This window comes from Tachyglossus aculeatus, chromosome 4 (assembly GCF_015852505.1).
Source record: "Tachyglossus aculeatus isolate mTacAcu1 chromosome 4, mTacAcu1.pri, whole genome shotgun sequence".
In the NCBI taxonomy this organism is placed as follows: Eukaryota; Metazoa; Chordata; class Mammalia; order Monotremata; family Tachyglossidae; genus Tachyglossus; species Tachyglossus aculeatus.
The window spans coordinates 21,502,546-21,526,016 of record NC_052069.1 but is presented as its reverse complement, the minus strand read 5'-3'; the positions used below and the strand labels follow the sequence as shown (position 1 = coordinate 21,526,016).

General features: G+C 42.1%; 1 protein-coding gene across 2 annotated transcripts in view; it reads right to left on the bottom strand.

Annotated features, from left to right (window-relative positions):
- LRRC7 (leucine rich repeat containing 7) overlaps positions 1-23,471 on the bottom strand; it is a 439,503-nt gene that overhangs the window by 323,511 nt on the left and 92,521 nt on the right. For both annotated transcript variants that reach the window (XM_038744743.1, XM_038744744.1), the window contains exons 3-4: positions 11,763-11,880; positions 3,933-4,011 (exon numbers count right to left, since the gene is read on the bottom strand). In XM_038744743.1, the coding sequence (XP_038600671.1) occupies positions 3,933-4,011; positions 11,763-11,880 (197 nt within the window). The remainder of the gene's footprint in view (positions 1-3,932; positions 4,012-11,762; positions 11,881-23,471) is intronic.

Sequence of the window (23,471 nt, the reverse complement as noted above, 5' to 3'; positions counted from 1 at the left end):
ATATGTTATTTAACCTTGGTTTCACGGACTCCGTCCTCTCCTGGTTCTCCTCCTATCTTTCTGGACACTCATTCTCAGGCTCCCTCACGGGCTTCTCCTCCCCCTCTCATCTCCTAACTGTCGGGGTTCCTCAAGGGTCAGTTCTTGGTCCCCTTCTATTCTCCATCTACACTCACTCCCTTGGTGAACTCATTGCTCCCACGGCTTCGACTATCATCTCTACACAGATGACACCCAAATCTACTTCTCCTCCCCTGTTCTCTCTCCCTCCTTCCAGGCTCGTATCTCCTCCTGCCTTCAGGACATCTCCATCTGGATGTCTGCCCGCCATCTAAAATTCAACATGTCCAAGACTGAACTCCTTATCTTTCCTCTCAAACTCTGTCCTCTCCCTGACTTTCCCATCATTGTGGAAGGCACTACCTTCCTTCCCGTCTCACAAGGCGGCAGCCTTGGTGTCTTCCTTGACTCTGCTCTCTCATTTACCCCACACATCCAATCCGTCACAAAAACCTGCCAGTCTCACCTTCACACCATCGCCAAGATCTGCCCTTTCCTCTCCATCCAAACCGCTACCTTGTTGGTACAATCTGTTATCACATCCTGACTGGATTACTGCTTCAGCCTCCTTTCTGATCTCCCAACCTCCTGTCTCTCCCCACTTCAGTCTATACTTCACTCTGCTGTCCAGATTATCTTTCTACAGAAACATTCTGCACGTCACAGCCCTCTCAAAAATCTCCAGTGATTGCCTATCAACCTCAGTATCAAGCAAAAACTCCTCTCTATTGGTTTCAAAGGTCTCCACCACTTTGCCCCCTCCTACCTCACTTCCCTTCTCTCCTTTTACATCCCAGCCCACACACTCTGCTCCTCTGGTGCTAACCTCCTCACTATGCCTCGTTGTCGTCTATCTCACCATCGGCCCCTGGTCCACATCCTACCTCTGGCCTGGAATGCCCTCCCTCCTCACATTTGCCAAACAACCACACTTCCCCAATTCAAAGCTCTACTGAAGGCACACCTCTTCCAAGAGGTCTTGCCAGACTAAGCCCCCCTTTTCCTCAGCTCCCCCTCCCCTCCCCATCACCCTGACTCGCTCCCTTTGCTGTACACCCCCACCGCCCCACAGCACTTGTGTATATATGTAAATATATACATTTACATTTATGTCTATACATATATATCTATATATATGTCTATATACATATATAGACAAAAATGTGTATATATACACACATATATATGTACCTAGAGAAGCAGTGTGGCTTAGTGGCAAGAGAATGGGCTTGGGCGTCAGAGGACATGGGTTCTAATCCTACCTCCACCACTTGTCTGCTGTGTGACTTTGGGCAAGTCACTTAACCTCTCTGGGCCTCAGTTACCTCATCAGTAAAATGGGGATTAAGACTGTGAGTCCCAAGTAGGACAACCTCATTACCCGGTATCTACCCTAGTGCTTCGAACAGAGCTTGGCACATAGTAAGAACTTAACAAATACCACAATTATCATTACAATTATAACTATAATTCTATTTATTTATATTAATGCCTGTTTACTTGTTTTGATGTGTATATATCTATTTACTTGTTTTGATGCCTGACTCCCCCCTTCTACACTGTAAACCCACTGTGGGCAGGTATTGTCTCTATTGGTGAATTGTACCGTCCAAGTGCTCGGCACGCAGTAAGCACTCAATAAATATGACTGAATGAATGAATGCCTGTTTATTGTTTCTAGACTGTGAGCCCGTTTTTGAGTAGGGATTGTCTCTGTTGCCGAACTGCACTTTCCCAAGCGCTTAGTATAGTGCTCTGTAACAGTAAGTGCTCAATAAATATGATTCTTCTTCCTACCAGTGGGAGAGGGTGAAAGATGAGTATCCAAGTGCTTAGCGGATGAAGACTCAAATACATTGGTGCTGTGGAAGTGATGAAGTGGCAGGAGGAGGATGGGGAATAGAGGAGGCGATGAGAGATTAATCAGACAAAGCCTCCTGGGGAAGATGTAATTTTAGAAGGGATTTGAAGATGGGAAGAGGAATGCAGTGCCGGATGAGAACCTGCAGGAAGTTCCAGGCAGGAGGGGAGTTAGGAGCAAATAGTCAATGGTAAGAAAGATTAGGACAAGGTCCAGGGAGTAGGTTGGCTGCAGAGGAGCAAGTCAGGCAAGCTGGGTTGTAGTGGGAGAGAAAATGCATATCATCATCATCATCACCAATCGTATTTATTGAGCGCTTACTGTGTGCAGAGCACTGTACTAAGCGCTTGGGAAGTACAAATTGGCAACATATAGAGACAGTCCCTACCCAACAGTGGGCTCACAGTCTAAAAGGGACTGCATAGAGGGGACAGAGTTGATGAATGCCTTAAATTATCCCCCAACTCCAGAGTGGAAAATGCAGGTTGATGGTCTCGGAGTGATTTTTTAATCAGGAACCTTTCATTTGGTAATAATGATAATATTGATGGTATTTATTAAGCACTTGTCTACATGCTTTGTTTTGTTGTCTGTCTCCCCCTTCTAGACTGTGAGCCCGTTACTGGGTAGGGACCGTCACTATAGGCTGCCAACTCGTACTTCCCAAGCACTTAGTACAGTGCTCTGCACACAGTAAGCACTCAAAAAATTCGATTGAATGAATGAATGAAGCACTTACTATGTGCCAAGCACTGTTCTAAGCGCTGGGGTAAGTACAAGGTAATCAGGTTGTCCCACGTGGGGTTCACACTTTTAATCCCTATTTTACAGGTGAAGTAACTGAGGCACAGAGAAGTTAAGTGACTTGCCCAAGGTCACACAGCAGACAAGTGGTGGAGGTGCGATTAGAACCCACAACTTCTGACTCCCAAGCCCGGGCTCTTTCCACTAAGCCAGGCTACTTCTCAAAAACAACTGCTTTTTGGTTCCAAAAGGATCTTGGAATTATAGGCTTTTTAATACACTTTATAGTACACTTTTAAAAAATCAAATTTATTAGGTGCTTACTATGTGCCAGGCAACGTATTAAGCACTGGGGTAGATACAAGCTAATGGGGTTGGACATAGATCTTGTCCCACATGGGACTCACAGTCTTAATCGAGAAGCAGCGTGGCTTAGTTGAAAGAGCCCAGGCTTTGGAGTCAGAGGTCATGGGTTCAAATCCGACTCCACCACTTATTAGCTGCGTGACTTTGGGCAAGTTACTTCACTTCTCTGGGCCTCAGTTCCCTCATCTGTAAAATGGGGATTAAGACTGTGAGCCCCACATGGGACAACCTGATCACCTTGTAACCTCACCAGCGCTGAGAACAGTGCTTTGCATATAGTCAGTGCTTAATAAATGCCTTTATTATTATTATTATTAATCCCCATATGGCAGAGGAAGTCACTAAGGCACAGAGAAATGAAGTGACTTGCCCAAGGTCACCTAGCTGGCAATGGCGGAGCTGGATTAGAACCAAGTCCTTTAGACTTCCAAGCCTGTGCTCTATCCACTAGGTCATGCTGCATCTTTATTCGGAAATACGAATGAAAGATCTGGGAAACCTACTATTTTTCAGGTTCCATGTTTGAAATTCCAAAATGTTGCCTGCTTCAGGGTAAACATTTCTGATTCTCCATTTAAAGCATGGTGACTAAAGAACAGTAGTCACCTCAAACCATTTCCACATACTTTTTATAAATTGGGGAAGTTGCAGTTTAGTCAGCATTACCTAATAATTTTTGTTAGAAATATATCAACTCTTTCCCAAGATAGGCACACAAATCAGACCTGAGATCTCAGTAAGTGAAAAACCAACTTGAAACATTTTGTTTTACTTTGATTCTAATAGAACCTCAAGATGCTTTTAAACAATGTTTCTCTTCACTACTATTCACCCATTTCTGATAGTAGGTTTAGTCTTTTCAACAGAAAATGTAAGTAAAAATATAACAATTAATACTCACTTGGAAATGGGATTGACACTGGCTTCGATAATTGTTAAACATTTACAGCACTTTATATTTTCTGGAAATTCTTGTACCCCTAAAAAGTTTGAGGGAAAAAAAAAGAATTATGGCGATATTCTAGGAAAACACAGCGGTGCAATAGATGCTAACATTCCTACACCTATTTTCTACCAGCACTAAAATATAGAATATAGCGTATAATTCAATTAAGAAAATCTGTTAATTAAAATTTACAAGTAGAACCCTTTCCAATCAAGCTTCAGTATGAACGTATTATCAATAAATCATGGTAATAGTATACAACTGGATCTGTTATAAACATTGATAATTTCAATCAACTATTTACTGAGTGCTTAGTGTATGCAGATCATTGTACTAAGAGTGTGGGAAAGTACAATGTGAGTTGATAATCCCGTTTCAAGCATCCTTCTTCCTCTTCTACTCCCTTCTGTTTCGCCCTGATTTGCTCCCTTTGTTCATCCCCCCCCCCCACCAGTCCCACAGCCCTTATAAGTGTCCATATCTGTAATTCATTTATTTATATTAATGTCTGTCTCCCCCCTCTAGACTGTAAGCTCATTGTGGGCAGGAAATATATCTGTTTATTGTTGCACTGTACTCTCCCAAGCACTAAGTATAGTGCTCTGCTTGCCACAGAGTAATCATTTAACAAACACCATAACTATTATTCGCATTATCATTAAAAAAGACCTAAGGAAAAAGGATCACTACACTTTTATGTCTCTCTAAGTTATTTTAATATTAAAGCCTCCCATAAGAGCACACAGACTGTGACATTTTAGAAGAAGATGGTCCTATATGGTTAGGGCTCTGTAGTGGTTTGACCACAGATACTTCACCCATTAAGCCCTCTTTTTCCCAGCTTGCTCTCCCTTCTGCATCAACTGTGTATGTCAAACTGCAACCTTTAGACACTTGAAATTCGCCCCATCCTCAACCCCACAGCACTTATGCATATATCTGTAATTCATTTATTTATGCAGGATTTTTTTTCTGCCTTCTGTATTCAAATCACTTATTTAAATCACCTCTCTATTTTGCAATGAAGCCATGCCAATCTCAGGCAGTAGCAAGAGTGGCAAATTTGGTAATGATATTTTATAGCTCAGTAAACAAAACATAAAAGAGGAACAAGAGAGAGGGTAAAGAAATTCAGGATCTGGAACATCCACTTTGGGATAATGAGGAGAAAAAAATGGTAACTTTGGGGGACTTTCTATCATTATTTTACATAAAGTGGTCCTTCAGGCTCATAAATTTCTTTGTCACATTAGTTTTCCTCAAAGTCAGAGAAGCTCTTTTGTATTCGAAGAAGTAGACACTGATAGTAGTGAGTGGCTGAAAAGGTAAATATGGGGCCTCATTCTGGACAGCAGTGTGTGCACCCAACATCTGAACCTTGTGTTGTCTTGAAAGCCATAAACATATTGTCAACCTGTGACATTTGAAACATACCATATGCAGAAACCTAACCTAATAATGAGCTGCCTTATTAGTGACTGTTCGTGATCCCGTGAACAACAGGAAAGAAGAGATTCACAAAGGCACTCGGTGAGGGTAAAGAATGTGTCTGCTCATTGTTGTACCGTACTCTACCAAGCACTAGGTATAGTGCTCTGCTTGCCACGTAGTAATCATTTAACAAATACCATAATTATTATTGGTATTATCATTTAAAAAGACCCAAGGACAGAGGATCACTATACCTGTATGTGTGTCTAAGTTATTTCAATATTAAAGCCTCCCATAAGAGGCTGAGGCATGTGATTGCGAGCCTCTGGGATTGGAGCATGGAGGGAGACTGGCTTTTTCTCCCTTTTCTACCCAGTAACGGGCCTGGATTAATCAATGACTGCATGTAGAGTCACATCTGCTACGCCTAAAGCAGATAAAAGGTGATCGCTTTCAATGGTGAGAGGGCATGAAGAGAGGCATGCTGAAGCAGCAGAAGAGCAGCACTGGAAAGCAGCAGAAGGCAACAGCACTTGAAAACAGAAAGAAGAAACACTGGCAGAAAGGGCTCCCTTGACCAGCAGACTAGTATTGGACCCTTGATGGAGTGGAGTGAGTGAGTGTGTGTATGTGTCACTCCCTTACACGTTGGTTAAGCTAACTAAAAAAAACTTTCCACAGTAATCTTGATGATTAGAGGTGTGGTTTAACTTTACTACGGGTCAACAAGGCTCCAGGAAGATCCTGGTTGGTATGGAACAGGGGCTCTTGACACAAACACATTGTCATCCTGTTGTATTTGAAACATACCATTTGCAGAAACCTAATTTTCTAAGATCAAAGTATTTACGCCCTCACAGACTGGAGCATAATGTGGAAAAACACAGTGCCTGGAACATAGTAAGTGCTTACCAAATGCCATAATAATAATAATAATTATTATTATTACTAAGAGTGAAGGTTAACAATGATGGTATTTGTTAAGCAATCATTATGTTCCCACATTATCCTAAATGCTGGGCTAGATACAAGTTGGTCATGCCAGACACAGTTCCTATCCTACAGGAGCTTCCCGATTTAAGTAGGAGGGAGAGCAGGTGTTGGGCCCCAGAGATGCAGCGTGGCTCAGTGGAAAGAGCCGGGCTCTGGAGTCAGAGGTCATGGGTTCGAATCCCAACTCCGCCACATGTCTGCTGTGTGACCTTGGGCAAGTCACTTAACTTCTCTGAGCCTCAGTTACTTCATCTGTAAAATGGGGATTAAGACTGTGAGCCCCCCGTGGGACAACTTGATCACCTTGTGTGTGTCTCCTCCCCCAGTGCTTAGAACAGTGCTCTGCACATAGTAAGCGCTTAACAAATGCCATCATTATTATTATTTTACAAATGAGGAAACTGAGGCACACAGAAGTTAAGTGGCTTGCCCAAGGCCGCACAGCAGACAAGGGGCAAATCTGGGATTAGAATTCAGGTTCTCTGGCGCCCACCTTTTCCTCTAGGCCACACTAGTTCTCTAGAAAACAGAAATAGTTAGAGGAGTTAGTGCTCAGGTAACAGGGAATTGTAGGGTGTTCACATAAGTGCCCCCTCTAAAGTGAGCGGAGGCCCCAGGGGAGCCCAGTCAGTCAGTCAATTGTATTTACTGAACATTTACTGTTTGAAGAGTACTGTACTAAGCGCTTGGGAGAGTACAACAAAATTAGCAGACACATCCCCTGCCTGCAACTGGATCACAGTCTAGAGGGGGAGACAGCCATTAACATAAATAAATGAATTACAGATATGTATATAACTACTGTGGGGCTGGGAGGGGGGATGAATAAAGGGAGCGAGTCAGGGAGACGTAGAAGGGAGGGGGAGAAGAGGAAAAGACGGCTTAAGCCAGGGAAGGCTCATGGAGGAGATATGCCTTCAGTAAGGCTTTGAAGGTGGGGAGAGTAATTGTCTGTTGGTTGTCCCAGCTCTCTTCTGCAGACCCAGTGCCTCTGCCTCATTCTGTTAATATTTGTGCTAACTCTACTGGACAGAACAGGTGAATTTTCCTTATGATTCTCTGTGTGGAGTTTTTCCACTACCAAATGATATCATTTTCTCTGCAGAATACTAGGCATGAAGTAGAGAAGACTGAATTTACAGGGCTTACTGCATTACTCTTCCCTGGGGAGGATGGCTTACTGCACTACTCAATTAATGGTGTTTATTGTGTGCTCACCGTCTTCAGGACACTTTACTAAGCGTTTGGAAGAGGACAGTGGCAGACAACATTCCTGCCTTCAAGGAGCTTACAGTTTACTTTTCCCTGGGCAGGACGGCTGAAGTCACCAAGCATTTCTATTTTGGGAGTGCTACACGGACAACTGTTTCTGAGAGGGCTCGTGGCCTCCCCTCCCCTTAGACTAAATGCTCGAGGTCAGGGAATGTGACACTTACTCCTTCTCTTACTAGACTCCGAGTACGGTTCTCTGCCCATGTTGGGGGCCCTGCTCATACTGATGATGATGATAACCATGAAATCACCATCAGTTTTTAGACAATTTCAGAAGCCTAGAGGCCTAGTGGAAAAAGTCCAGGCCTGGGAGCCAGGAGATCAAAATTCCAATTCTGACTCTGCCACTGCCTGCTGGATGACCTTGGCCAAGTCACTTCCCTTGCTTCAGTTCCCTCGTGTGTAGACTGTCAGCCCCATATGGGACAGGGACTGTACCTGATCTGCTTGTACTGCTTACACCCCAGGGTTTAGCAACTACTACAGTTATTAAATCAAGTCCAAAAAACATCAGATAAAACCAAGAACTACAGGACCCATTTCCCATGCTGCCATGGGCTCCCTGTTTCCCCAGGACCTTGGAGAAGCAGCATGGCTCAGTGGAAAGAGCACGGGCTTTGGAGTCAGAGCTCATGGGTTCAAATCCCGATACCGTCAACTGTCAGCTGGGTGACTTCAGGCAAGTCACAACTTCTCTGTGCCTCAGTTACCTCATCTGTAAAATGGGGAATAAAACTGTGAGCCCCTCGTGGGACAACCTGATCACCTTGTAACCTCCCCAGCGCTTAGAACAGTGTTTCGCACATAGTAAGCGCTTAACATATACCATTACTATTATTATTATTATTATTATTAAGAGAGTGCGGCAGCTGGCTGCTAGGGAGTCTTTCTCAGAAGCTTTCTCAGGGAGGTGGGAGAGTCTTCTTCTCCCCTCACCTACCTCACCATATTTCAGTCCTACAAAATGGGGCCAATTCTATTTTGTGCTTCACATTTACTCCCAGATAAAAATCGAAACAATTTTTTTGTAGGGGGGAAGAGGGATACATACTTCCCCCTTGGAACATTAGGGTGCCACTTGGTGCTATTCCTCCTAAAGTGCCAAATATATTACCAGGAAATAATGCTAGACATGGACTCAGTAACCCAGTACAAGGAATAGCTTCCCTCTTTCCTGTGAGCCCAAGGCAATTTCCTTAGTCTTCTCCAGCTTCCATGCAATTTGAGAATGGGTGGAATAATTTATGCATCAGTACAACCCATAATATTGGCCCCAGTCTGATTGCCTTTCATTACAACTAACAGTAGTGATTTCGCTCACTATGATGTTGAGAGAGCCCATTATTACAGAATAGAAACTTTGAGGAGAGGAGAGGAAAATCATTTAATTTTTGCGAAATTAAGAATGGCTGTTGAATGAATTCATTTCCACTACAGTTCTTAAGATTATGGTGTCACAGTTTCTCTGAAGCCATGACAGATCAACAATCGGTTTTGAAATTGAATCGTGACCTAATTAAAACGGATCATTCATTATCTTTCTTTGCTGTTTGAAAGCAAATTTTTTTCCCCACAAAATCCAACTGTGCAACTGGACAGAAGATTTATCTAGAATCCAAACATCTTTGAAATGAGGCCAATGTGCTATTATCACTGAGACAAGGGAAACTAAATGTTAGGAGATCTGTAGCATGTGGGAAACAGATGTGCAGCATGAGACTTTAGACCACTGTGAAGAATTTAAATTTCAGAAGGATTTAAAGGCAAGGGAAATTCAAAGAGAGTACCAAGCTGACATTTTGCGAGATTCACATTAAGCAAATTTCAACTGTGGTGGAAATTTGGTAGGTCACCATGGTTACTGTCTTAGTTTTAGTGGAAGCTATGGATGATAAGTAGCTGAGATTTCTGTTTTGCGTCTGAACTAGAGCATTGTCTACAGCATAGTAACATCAAATTACAGGTATAACCAGTTATTGCTTTAGCGCTCACTGGACGTTTTCAGTAAATATTGCTGACTACCTGATTATGTAATAGCCTTGTCTGATGGCAGCCTGTTTGTTCCCAACCTGCCAAGTGGCTATTGATTACGCACCTAGGGAAGAGAGGAAGAGCTGTTTCAGATCTGCCCTGGCCTGCTGAGGAAGCTTGGACAAGTCATTTGATCTTTCTGTGCTTCTCTGTAAAATGGGGGCACAATATCTGTTCAACCTTCTTCTAAGGTTGTGAGCTCTGTGTAAGACAAGGATTATTCTGATCTAATTATTGTGTATCTACTCAGTACTCATCATAGGTTTGGCACCTGTTAAGTGTTTATTAAATGCCATAATTATTATTCATTATTAGAATAGTCTGCAGATTTCTGCCGCATCCCTTTGGTATGCTCCATGGGAAGCTCGAGTTGCTGACAACGCATTATTCCTCTTAGTACAAGTAATTCTGTGATCTCTGGTTGGTTCTTATCAGATGCGTTTTGATGACTTAGCATTGCTGTACTCCTGAAGCATCACTCTCCTCACCTCAAAACTCTCCATTACTTCACTTGTCTCTTTGCTTCAAACAAAAACACCTCACAATCAACTTCAAGTCCTTCCCATGCTAACTGCACCCTATGTATCTGCTCTTTTCTTCTGTTACCCCCTCTGTCTTTGTTCCTCCCAAGCCAGCTTTCTGCTCTCATATCTCTTTCCTCCGCCCTGTCACTCACCAATTGATCGATGGCTCCCCGAAACTGGAACTTTCTCCCTCCTCTCATCAGACAGATCAAAACACTTGCAACATTCAGATCTTTTCTAAAATTCTACCTCCTCCTTCAAGCCTTCCCAAATTCATTTCCCAGTGTCAGAGTACTATCATCTCATCAGCCAACTCTAGCACTTATGAAGTTATTTAGCCTCGTGTTAGAACATGTATTTTTTATGGTATTTGTTAAGCACTTACTATGTGCCAGGCACAGTACTAAATGCTGAGGTAGAAACAAGATAATCAGGTTGGACACAATCCCTATCTGTGATAGGGTTCAACGTCTTAATCCCCCATTTTGCAGAAAAGGTAACTGAGGCACAGAGAAGTGAAGTGACTTGTCCAAGGTCACACACTAGAAAAGTGGCAGAACAGCATTAAAACCCAGGTACTCTGACTCTCAGGCCCATGCTTTATCCACTAGGCCACGCTGCTTTCCGCTATATTATTTATGCTATTATAAATAGTAGGGAATCTAATAAATGGATTCCTACTTGGAATGGTGCTTGGGTATTTATCCACAATGGAGCCTATTGATAATCATGATACTGACTGTTCAATCTGTATCTAGCGGAGGGTTAGCATAACTTTGGGCACAAAGTGTGGCATGTGTATTTGCCTACACTATGCCTGTTTGAGTTTACTGAAAACTGATGCCAGACCACCCACACATATCTCTTCCTCTTCTCCCTTGATGGTTCCTTTCAGCTTAGCTCACATGGAGATCTAAGTTACTCCTTGGAACCAGCAATTACCATTCTCTAGACTGTAAGATCCTTGGGGGCAGGGAATTCATTGTTGTATTGTACTCTCCCAAGTGCTGAAAACAGTGCTCTTCACATGGTAAGCATTAAGCGCTCAATAAATACGGCTAAATGACCAAACACACTCTCAACATGGAGATACACTGGCCTGAAGGGGCTACCGAGCAACAGTAAATGTCATCCAGCTGGAGCTGATTTCGTCGCCATGTAGAATTTGAGAAAATTTGTGTATTTTGAAGAGCTGTTTGCAGAAACTGTTGAGCAAGAAATCAGGCCTAATTCCTGCTGGGAAACAGGGAGTGAAGACAGTTTAAAATGGCTTTGGTAATAATAATATAATAATGATGGTATTTGTTAAGTGCTTACTATGTGCCAAACAAAAAGGACCCTCCAGGCCTCTGTAGAAAATACACACTCTTGGTTTGTTGAATAATCTCAATTTTCTTTCTTTTCCAAAGAGGATGAAGTTTGGTCTACTAAGGGAACCCAAAAAGTTGGTTTCTAAGGGAAAAATGTAATACTGACTGCAATCTTTAAATACTTAAGTGCCAGATTTCAAACCACTCAGAGATTCCAGTCTTACCGTTTTTACTGATGTCGAGTTCTTTTAGATTAACGAGGCTAGCAATGGTAGTTGGCAGACTTGAAAGGTCATTGTCAGGTATACTCAGTTTGCGTAGCGCTTGACAGTTGAACAATTGCTGCAACAAAAAACAACAACCAATTAGATGACTATTCGGCAAACCTCGATTCTCAATTCTCATATCTATGTGACTAAATGACAGTGGAATCAAAGGTAAATTCACATTTCATTCTGAATGGAAAAGAAAGGAATATATGATGCTTTAAAATATGGTCATTCTATAGTAATATGGGTCTCCGTTATACAATTAGAAATGCTATTCCCACACCACAAATCTATTCTAATATCACACAATTCATAAATTGGATCAAGTAAATTCGGTGGAAGAAGAAAAGGCTGTCTGTATGCTTATGTTAGTCAAGGCATGATGCTGTTACATTTCATAGCATCTGAGTCAGCCCTACTGCACTGTACCATACACACTTTTGTGGGGGTTTTTGAAGTTTCCAATATTTAATATATTAACCAATCAATCAACTGCATTTACTAAGTGCTTACTGGGTGCAGAGCACTGCACTAAGAGCTTGGAAGAATACAATGTAACAGACTTGGTAGACACGTTCCCTGTTGACAGTGAGCTTACCATCTAGCGGGGGAAGCAGACATTAATATAAATAAATTACTGCTATGTACATAAGTGGTGTGGTGCTGAGGGAGGGGTGACTACAGGGAGCAAATGCAAGCACTAAGGTGAATAGGGTGAACAAAAACTCCTCACTATTGGCTTCAAAGCTCTCCATCACCTTGCCCCTTCTTACCTCACCTCTCTTCTCTCTTTCTACAGCCCAGCCCGCACACGTCGCTCCTCTGGTGCTAACCTTCTCACTGCGCCTCCATCTCGCTTGTCCCGCCGTCGACCCCTGGTCCATATCCTACCTCTGGCTTGGAATGCCCTCCCTCCTCAAATCCACCAATCAATCACTCTTCCCCACTTCAAAGCCCTACTGAAGGCTCACCTCCTCCAAGAGGCATTCCCAGATTAAGCCCCTCTTTACCTCAGCTCCCCTTCCCTTCCGCGTCACCTCGACTCGTTCCCTTTGCTCTTCCCTGTCTCTGCCCACCCCACAACACTTATGTATATGTGCATATGGCTGTAATTAGAACAATGCCCAGTGCTTAGAACAGTGCTTTGCACATAGTAAGAGTTTAAGAAATACCATCATTATTATATAATTGCTTTGCACATAGTAAGCGCTCAATAAATGCCATCATCATCATCATAAAATTAAACACTTAATACAGTGCTCTGTGCACAGTAAGCACTCAATAAATATGATTGAATAATTATATTTACTTGTATTGATGCCTGTTTACTTGTTTTGATGAGTATATATCTAGAATTCTATTTATTTATATTGATGCTTGTTAATTTGTTTTGATGTCTGTCTTCCCCCTTCTAGTCTGTAAGCCTGGCATGGGCAGGGATTGTCTCGTTTTATTGCTGAATTGTACTTCCCAAGTGCTTAGTACAGTGCTCTGCACACAGTAAGCGCTCAATAAATACGATTGAATGAACGAATGAATGAATAATGTAGAATTGGTATAAAAAAACTGTCAGTCCAGGTGGTCACTTCACACCACATTCCTACTCTCTAATCCATTAATTCCCATAGCATCTACTGACACTATAATGATATTTTCCCATAACATTAGATACCTCAAGAATATATCCACCACATTCTAGAAGAAATGACTATAGATTGTGCTACTGGAGTAGAGTCCTTAAAATAGTAATTGTTTTCAGGCAATTAGGCTTTGTTTAAAAAAGCAAAGATTAGTTATTTTCAGGAACCTAAATAGATGATACTACCTCCTGGATAGAGTTCTTTAGAATTAACAAGGCTCTACTGGTGAAAACTAATAAAAAAAGTAAAAGGTCATTTTCCCCATCATGTATAGCCAATAGGCCATGAGGAGCAGTGTGGCCTAGTGAAAACAGTGCAGGCTGCAGGCCCGGGAGTCGGAGGATCTGGGGTTTAATCCCGACTCTGCCCCTTTTCTGCTGTGTGGCCTTGGGCAAGTCATTTAACTTCTCTGTGCCTCAGCTTCCTAATCTGTAAAATGGGGCTCCAATTGCTGGTTCTCCTCATATTTACACTGTGAATCCCATGTGGGACACAGATTGTGTCTGACCTGATTAACTTCTATCTCTCTCAGAATTTAGTGCCTAATACACAGTAAGTGCTAATAACAACAATAATGACAATGTTTCCCTCAGCCCAAAATAAAAAGCCAAGCAGAGACCCTGAGAGGTCTTCCCTGGGTTACACTCAGGAAAACAGGGCTGGTCTTTTCAAAATGAGCACTTCGACTGATTGTCATTTGTTTTCTCTTTTCAAAATAAAAATGGCAGATTCATGGCCACTTGAAGACTTCATCTAATCCATCTGGTTTTCAAGGCAGAGGGGATGCGCTGCCCTTTTCATAAACCAGGAAGAAGCTGAGGAGGCAGGTAGTAAATAGATTAGGAAGACTAATGTATAATGGTTCTGCTTTTTCCAAAACATGTAATTGGACCAATTTTGTATATAGGCCAAGGAGCCTTTCATGTTTTTAAAAGTTGAAAAAAAAATGGGAAATAAATGGAACAGAATGTATTCTGTCTTCATATCGAGAAGGCTGCTACTATTTCAAATCCGGAGTATGCAGAATTGCACTCTTCAGACCCACAGGATCTGTTCATAGTAATAACATATTTTTATATTTGTCTCTCCATTAGAGTGTAAGCTCCTTAGGGGAAGAGAACCTGCCACTTCTCTATTCTGAACTTCCCAATTGTTTAGTACAATGCACCAAAGTCAGCACTCAATACATGATCATCATTATTATTATTATCATCATCATTATCATTTCTTAATGGTATTTGTTAAGCACTTACTATGTTCCAGGCACTGCACTACACTCTGGGGCAGATTCAAGATAATCAGGTTGAATACAATCCCCACTCACATAGGGCTCACAGTCTTAATCCCCATTTAACAGATGGCTTAATTAAGGTACAGACAGTCAAGTGACCTGCCCAAGGTCCCACAGCAGTTTATTTTGGCATTCATTAAATGCTTACTGTGTGTCGAGCACTGTTCTAAGTGTGGAGGAAGATACAAATATTGTACACTCCCAGGCCCTTGGTACAGTGCTTTGCACACAGTAAGTGCTCAATAAATATTATTAAATGAATGAAGTTAATCAGGTCAGACATTATGCCTGGCCCACATGGGGCTCACAGTCTAAATAGGAGGGAGAACAGGTTAGGTATTGAATCCCCATTTAACTGTTGAGGAAACTGAGGCACAGAGAAGTTAAGTGACTTGCCCAAGGTCACACAACAAACAACTGGCAGAGATAGGATTAGAACCCAGGTCCTCGGTCTCCCAGGCCTGTCTACTTTCAGTGAGACCATGCTGCTTCTCAGCATGCTACTACTACTACAATCTATCAACCAATGGTATTTATTGAGTGCTTACTGTGTGGAGAGTACTGTGCTAAGCACTTGGGAGTGTACGATACAACAAAGATGGTAGACACAGGAGTGCACTGCAAGAAGGGCTTGGGAAGAACAGTATTAAAACCAAGAAATTATATTTTTTTTGCCCACCAGAAGCTTACAGTTTAATGGAGAGACAGATGTAAAACTATCCCCAACTCTGGTCCCAATGGGCACTTGGTCAACATATATGAATAACACCACAGTTTTGTATAGCAATTTTATTCCCAGCATGCTCTCACAGTATTTTATCACTTTTGCTAACATGACAACCGTGGAAAACAGGTAGAAAGCCAGGCATTATACTCATTCTGCAGATGATAAAACTGATGAACAGAGTGGTTAACAGACTTTCCCACAGTCACACAGTAGGACCGGGGCCAAACTCACACTTGAACTTAAGTCCTCTGACTTCTAGACCTACCCATTACACCATGGTATTAGTGAAGTTAAGGCAGTGTTGCCCAGTGGAAAGAGCATAGACCTGAAAGTCGAGAGACCTGGTTTCTACTCCATTACTACCTCTGGCCTACTGTGTGACTTAACCCCTCTGGGCCTCAGTTTCCTCATTTGTAAAACGGGGATAACAAACTTACTCTACCTTTTATATTGTGAGCCCCATGTTGGAATGGGCTGTGTCTGATCTGATTATCTTGCCCTAGCACTTGGAACACCACAGCCCACCCAATACTGCTTGACCTGACATGGAGGTATTACTAATGTATTATCAAACATCTGCATGTCAGACCCTAGTCACTTTGCCCTTTGACCTCTCTAGAAAGACAAGATAATTTACATCATTCAAACTCACGAAGCAATTTCAGCAGCTTACATTTCCAATATAATATGAAACCAGATGGGATATTTTTGGCAATCTATTCCTTCTAGCATTTGTGCCAACTGGAGTGCAGGCCTAAGTCTTCCTAAGTGATGCTTTTTATGGTATCAGGAATATAAGAATTTTTATTAGTTCTTAGTCCTAAAATGTCAACACGATGCTTGCTCAGAAACTTTGAGAACCACCAAGCAAAGGAAGGTTCTTCACATGGGTAAATAACTAGGCTTAAGAACCACCAGTTTAAATTGAGGCAGTCATCTTTATTTTAAAAATTCAAAGACTCTCCAGGCTGGTAGTTCTCTCAAAGTAGGATCAGAATTACATAGTGATGATGATTAATATGAAAAATATATTTTGGAAACTTTGTTAGAGCTGGCTTTTAGAAAAGACTGTTCATCTTTCATTTAAGGTTATGAGGCAGGGAGGTTAACACAGTCGATTTAGGCAACACCTGTCCTTTTATTTTTTCCATTCCTTTTAGCCCAAAGTAAAGAAAGCATTGCATGATCTCTGTTTCTGAACTAGTTAGGCTCTTGCAAAACAGACTTTGATGGCTTTTACTGCACATAAAACACCCGTTATTTTGTCCTTTGGAGTACAGAAAAAGATGAGTGAAATCATTTCATTTTGTGTCAAAGAAATTTGACTATTTCATTTTATAAAAGCTCAAAAGAGTAATTTGATGGATAGGTTTTGCTCACATCCAGTTTTCCCGATAAAGCAATAGGAGAGGGATGCCAAATTCACGTCAAATTGTCCACCTGCCTCTCCAGTTTTCTTCCACCCCTCATTATCATTCATACCGGCTCCAATTTATTTAAGGCGTAAACCTGTAGAAAATTCAGTCTGATTTTGTTAGGATTCAAAAATGTCTATCACCCAATCACCTGCTTATTACAGCAACAACAATATTCAGTGCCTTCTACATTTTTTCAAATGGTATTTGTTTATTACATGCCAGGCACTGCAATAAGTGCTGGGGCAGACACAGACTAATCATGTCCCACATGAGGTTTAAAATCTTAATCCCCATTTTACAGATGAGGGAACTGAGGCACAGAGAAGTGAAGTGACTTGTCCAACGTGTCACAGCGGACAAGTGGCAGAGCTGGGATTCGAACCCGGGTCCTACCTGGCTTCCAAAGCAGGCTACGCTGCTTCTATATCCCAAGCACTGTGGTAATCACTGGGATAGATACAAGATAATCAGATTGGGTGCAATCTTGGTCCCTCATGGAGCTCCTAGTCGAAGGGAAGGGGAGAATAAGGTACTTTATCCCCATTTTACAGGTGAGGAAACTGAAGCTCCGAGACTTTAAGTGACTACCCCCAAAGCCATTCAGCAGGAATGTCATGGAGCTGGGTTTAGATATTGGGTCTCCTGTCTTCCATTCTGGTGCTTATCTAATTTGAAGTATTTGGAACAAGACCTATTCTTGCATATTTCTTTACTAATTTATATATATCACCTGCACTCTGGGGCCCATCTATTTGTTTAATAGTACCCTTGCAAATGTCCAAGCCAAGCAGCACTACTAAGCTTTCCATAGCATTCCCCACAACAATTAGTAGCTTTGGCCAGAAGAAAGAACTAGGTTGAGTTTTAGTTCCATAAATAGAATAGGAGAACTCCTCCATATGAGTCATTAAATATACAAAAAAATTTAAAAAGGACTTCAAATGAATCTGTGGAAAGATCAAGCTTTGAATAAAATATTCAGGAAGAGATTATATTAAAATAGCTGTAGTCCTCAAAACATGGGAATAAAAGATGAAATGCAAGTAACAGTGAAAATACTTGATAGACAATGGACTTTTACCATACTTTTGGTGATTTTTTTTTCCCCATATTGAAATATGTAAAAAAAACCCTGGCTAGGGGTTTTTAAATGCTTGTGTGGTAAAATTCCTTTTTTTCTAAGGAAAAGAGATGATTTACTTCATAATGGATAGACTTGCTGGTGAGAAGGAAGTGTGGTTTCCATCACTGTCACTAAGAAAGCTATTTCAAGTATTTCTTCCACACCTTCACAAATCTTTCCATTTCTCTTACTTTCAGTTTGGACAAGAGGGCTCTCACAAATGCTGAAAATGGAATTGGATGATTTTTGTCCTCACTCTATAGCTATATCGATACATACCTATATCTACTGTTATCGCTAAATAGATATATAGCCATAACTATATCTTTACATCTGTCCCTTGCATCAAAATTGACAACACTGATAGGTTTTATCCTGGTATGTGGAGGTGGCTAATAAGATCTATGAATGATTGACTATCCCTTTTGTGTTTAGTGTATGTAATGATCTCCCTTTGCTGTGGAACTGCATTTATTTCCATATCCTCTAGACTGTAAATTCGTTGTGGGTAGGGAACATTACTAACAATTCTGTTGTATTGTACTCTCCTAAATAATTAGTATAGTGCCCAGCACACAGTGAATGCTCAATAAATACCATTGATTGGTTGGCTGGTTGATATTGGAAGCAGAGTGGCCTAGCAGGAAAAAACATGGTCCTGGAAGTTAGAGGAATTGGGTTCTAATCCCATCTCCCACCTTGGACAAGTCACTTCTCTGGGCCTCAGATTCCTCAACTGAAAAATGGGGATTCAATAATAATAATAATAATAATGATGGCATTTATTCATTCATTCAATCTCATTTATTGAGCGCTTTCTGTGTGCAGAGCACCATACTAAGCACTTGGGAAGTACAAGTTGGCCACATAGAGAGGCAGACAACAAAACAGAACATATTAACGAAATAAAATAAATAGAATAAATAAGTACAAGTAAAATAAATTCATTCATTCAGTCGTATTATTGAGCGGTTATTGTGTGCAGAGCACTGTCCTAAGCGCTCACTATGTGCCAAGCACTGTTCTAAGCGCTGGGGTAGATACAAGGTCATCAGGTTGTCCCAGGTGGGGCTCACAGTCTTAATCCCCATTTTACAGATGAGGGAACTGAGTCCCAGAGAAGTGAAGCGACTTGCCCAAAGTCGCACAGCTGACAAGTGGCGGAGTCAGGATTTGAACCCATGACTTCTGACTCCAAAGCCCGGGCTCTTTCAATCAATCAATCAATCGTATTTATTGAGCACTTACTGTGTGCAGAGCACTGTACTAAGTGCTTGGGAAGTACAAGTTGGCAACACATGGAGACAGTCCCTACCCAACAGTGGGCTCACAGTCTAAAAGGGGGAGACGGAGAACAAAACCAAACATACTAACAAAATAAAATAAATACAATAGATATGTACAAGTAAAATAAATAGAGTAATAAATATGTACAAACACATATCCATATATACAGGTGCTATGGGGAAGGGAAGGAGGTAAGATGGGGGGGATGGAGAGGGGGATGAGGGGGAGAGGAAGGAAGGGGCTCAGTTTGGGAAGGCCTCCTGGAGGAGGCTCTTTCCACTGAGCCACGCTGCTTCCCCAATACTTATTCTCCCTCCTTGACTGTGAGCCCCAAATGGGACAAGGATTGTGTTCAATTTTGACTTGAATGTACCCCAGTCCTTAGAATTGTGCTTGACCCATAGTAAGCACTTAACAAATACCATTAAAAAACACAAACACAAAACCCCACAATGCATTTCTACTTGATGTATGACACCTAAATTATCCTCTGCTGTTGCTCCCAGTTACCCACTGATATAATACAGTGTTTGACATGTTGTTTCATTGTTTCCTTGAAGTGTTTTTCAGGTGCACCTTTTTTTTTATGGTTACCCCATTTCAGCTAACCAGCATGTCTATTGCTCGTTGTTCTCCTACACCCCAACCAATGAAGCAGCATGGGAAGAAATGTGGCCTAGTGAAAAGAGCACAGACCTGGGAGCCAGAAGTTCCTGGGTCTTAATTCTGGTTCCGCCACCTGTATGCTGTGTGACCTTGGTCAAGTCACCTAACTTCCCTCTGTCTCAGGTACCTCATTTGTAAAATGGGGATTAAATTCTCCTCCTCGCATCTTGGACTGATTAAAATTAGCACTGTGAGCCCCCCGTGGGACAACCTGCTCACCTTGTAACCTTCCCACGCTTAGAACAGTGCTTTGCACATAGTAAGTGCTTAATATTTGCCATCATTATTATTATTATTATTATTGGACTGTGAACGCCATGTGGGACAGGGACTTGTATCCAACCTGATCATCTACACCAGCCCTTAGGACAATAAAGTGTGTGACTTTGGGTAAGTCACTTAGCTTCTCTGGGACTCATCTGTAAAATGGGGATTAAGACTGTGAGCCCCCCGTGGGACAACCTGCTCACCTTGTAACCTTCCCACGCTTAGAACAGTGCTTTGCACATAGTAAGTGCTTAATATTTGCCATCATTATTATTATTATTATTATTGGACTGTGAACGCCATGTGGGACAGGGACTTGTATCCAACCTGATCATCTACACCAGCCCTTAGGACAATAAAGTGTGTGACTTTGGGTAAGTCACTTAGCTTCTCTGGGACTCATCTGTAAAATGGGGATTAAGACTGTGAGCCCCCCGTGGGACAACCTGATCACCTTGTAACCTTCCCAGCGCTTAGAACAGTGCTTTGCACAGAGTAAGTGCTTAATAAATGCCATTATTATTATTATTATTATTATTATTAAGAAATACCATAAAAATAGATGTGAGATGATATAATGAGCACTGTTTCAGTTCTGGTGGTGTAGGTACCAGGATTTCATAATTTGGAATCCTGTCTGATCATGGTATGAAGTCCGACTGGAAGAACTACTCATGAAGAAATTTCCAGAACTGCTCTAGAAGTAGTTTATAATAATAATAATGGCATTTATTAAGTGCTTACTATGTGCAAATCACTGTTCTAAGTACTGGGGAGGTTACAAGGTGATCAGGTTGTCCCACGGGGGGCTCACAGTCTTCATCCCCATTTTACAGATGAGGGAACTGAGGCACAGAGAAGTTAAGTGATTTGCCCAAGGTCACACAGCTGACAAGTGGTGGAGCCGGGATTTGAACCCATGACCTCTGACTCCAAAGCCCGGGCTCTTTTCCACTGAGCCATGATGCTTCTCTAGATCAGGTTTCCCACGTGGGGCTCACAGTCAATCCCCATTTTACAGATGAGGTAACTGAGGCTCAGAGAAGTTAAGTGACTTGCCCAAGGTGACACAGCAGACATGAGGCGGAGCCGGGATTCAAACCCATGACCTCTGACTCCAAAGCCGAGGCTCTTTCCACTGAGCCATGCTGCTTCTCTAAGTAGTTGTGACTTCAGAGTTAGATTCAGGCCTCATAACCATAAAGGAAATTGGACACTACCATTTTTATAAAATGCTGTCACTATCTTTTAGAAATATAACTAAGGAGATATTTAGCAAGGAAAGAAAAATCCATCCTTCTATTAGAAAAATCTGCTTCTATTAGAGAAGCAGCATGGCTCAGTGGAAAGAGCCCGGGCTTTGGAGTCAGAGGTCATGGGTTCAAATCCCGGCTCCGCCAATTGTCAGCTGTGTGACTTTGGGCAAGTCAACTTCTCTGTGCCTCAGTTACCTCATCTGTTAAATGGTGATTAAGACTGTGAGCCCCCCGTGGGACAACCTGATCGCCTTGTAACTTCCCCAGTCCTTAGAACAGTGCATTGCACATAGTAAACGCTTAATGAATGCCATTATTAATTATCCCACATTTCTGCTGGCAGACTCTGCAAGGTTACTCAGGCAATGGGTTCATCCTTGCTGTTACTTTTCCTGGGACCCCAGAGAATCTACCACATTATCTCTTCAGCTATGAACAACTGTTCGCTGGAATGTCACAGCCTTGGCGATTAATAAACAGGTCTGGGGGAACGATGCTCCAGGCAAGAGCAAAACGGGCACAAATATTGACAATATATTTTATAAGATTTGTGTGGCATACTTGAAAATGAACACATTCACCATCCAGATTTAGGTAAAGATAGGTAGGGCTATTTCTGCCCTGTGACCAAGGAATAAGGAGTCACGGTAATGATCGTTCTGGTCTAGGATCTTCCTACTGATATTACATGACATCTGCAGAGGGCAGCTATCGCATCTTGGTAAATTTAAATGGCTCCATTCATGTACTCACCTCTAATTACCTACTAGGCATCTATTACTTGCCAAGCACTATGTTGCACAATAGGGCAAGTATAACCAAAACAGACACACTCTCCGTCACAAATGGAACTCACACCCTAAAAAGTAGGGAGAGAAGGTATCTCATCCCCACTTTACAGATGAGAAAACTAAACTGACTTGAGGAACGCGTTCATCATCATCATCATCAATCGGATTTATTGAGCACTTACTGTGTGCAGAGCACTGTACTAAGCGCTTGGGAAGTACAAGTTGGCAGCATATAAAGACAGTCCCTACCCAGCAGTGGGCTCACAGTTTAAAAGGGGGAGACAGAGAACAAAACCAAACATACTAACAAAATAAAATAAATAGAATAGATATGTACAAGTAAAATAAATAAATAGAGTAATAAATATGTACAAACATATATACATATATACAGGTGCTGTGGGGAAGGGAAGGAGGTAAGATACGGGGGATGGAGACGGGGACGAGGGGGAGAGGAAGGAAGGGGCTCAGTCTGGGAAGGCCTCCTGGAGGAGGTGAGCTCTCAGTAGGGCCTTGAAGGGAGGAAGAGAGCTAGCTTGGCGGATGGGCAGAGGGAGGGCATTCCAGGCCCGGGGGATGACGTGGGCCGGGGATCGATGGCGGGACAGGCGAGAACGAGGTAGGGTGAGGAGATTAGCGGCAGAGGAGCGGAGGGTGCGGGGTGGGCTGGAGAAGGAGAGAAGGGAGGTGAGGTAGGAGGGGGCGAGGTGATGGACAGCCTTGAAGCCCAGGGTGAGGAGTTTCTGCGTTAATAATAATAATAATAATAATAATGGCATTTATTAAGCACTTACTATGTGCAAAGCACTATTCTAAGCGCTGAGAAGGTTGCAAGGTGATCAGGTTGTCCCACGAGGGGCTCACAGTCTTAATCCCCATTTTACAGATGAGGGAACTGAAGCCCAGAGAAGTGAACTGACTTGCCCAAAGTCACACAGCTGACAGTTAGCGGAGCCGGGACTTGAGCCCATGACCTCTGACTCCAAAGCCTGTGCTCTTTCCACTGAGCCACGCTGCTTCTCTAAGCACAAACCAATAGACGTTATATTCGTTATATTGTTACACAGTCTATGGACTAGTTAGGTAGTGACTACTCTGCTTTTCTTTTTCCTTTTTCTTTTATATGCCATATTCCATCCAAAACAGGACAAAAATATACTTTCAGTTTCAATAGCTAGTTAGGGAGATTCTGAATTTT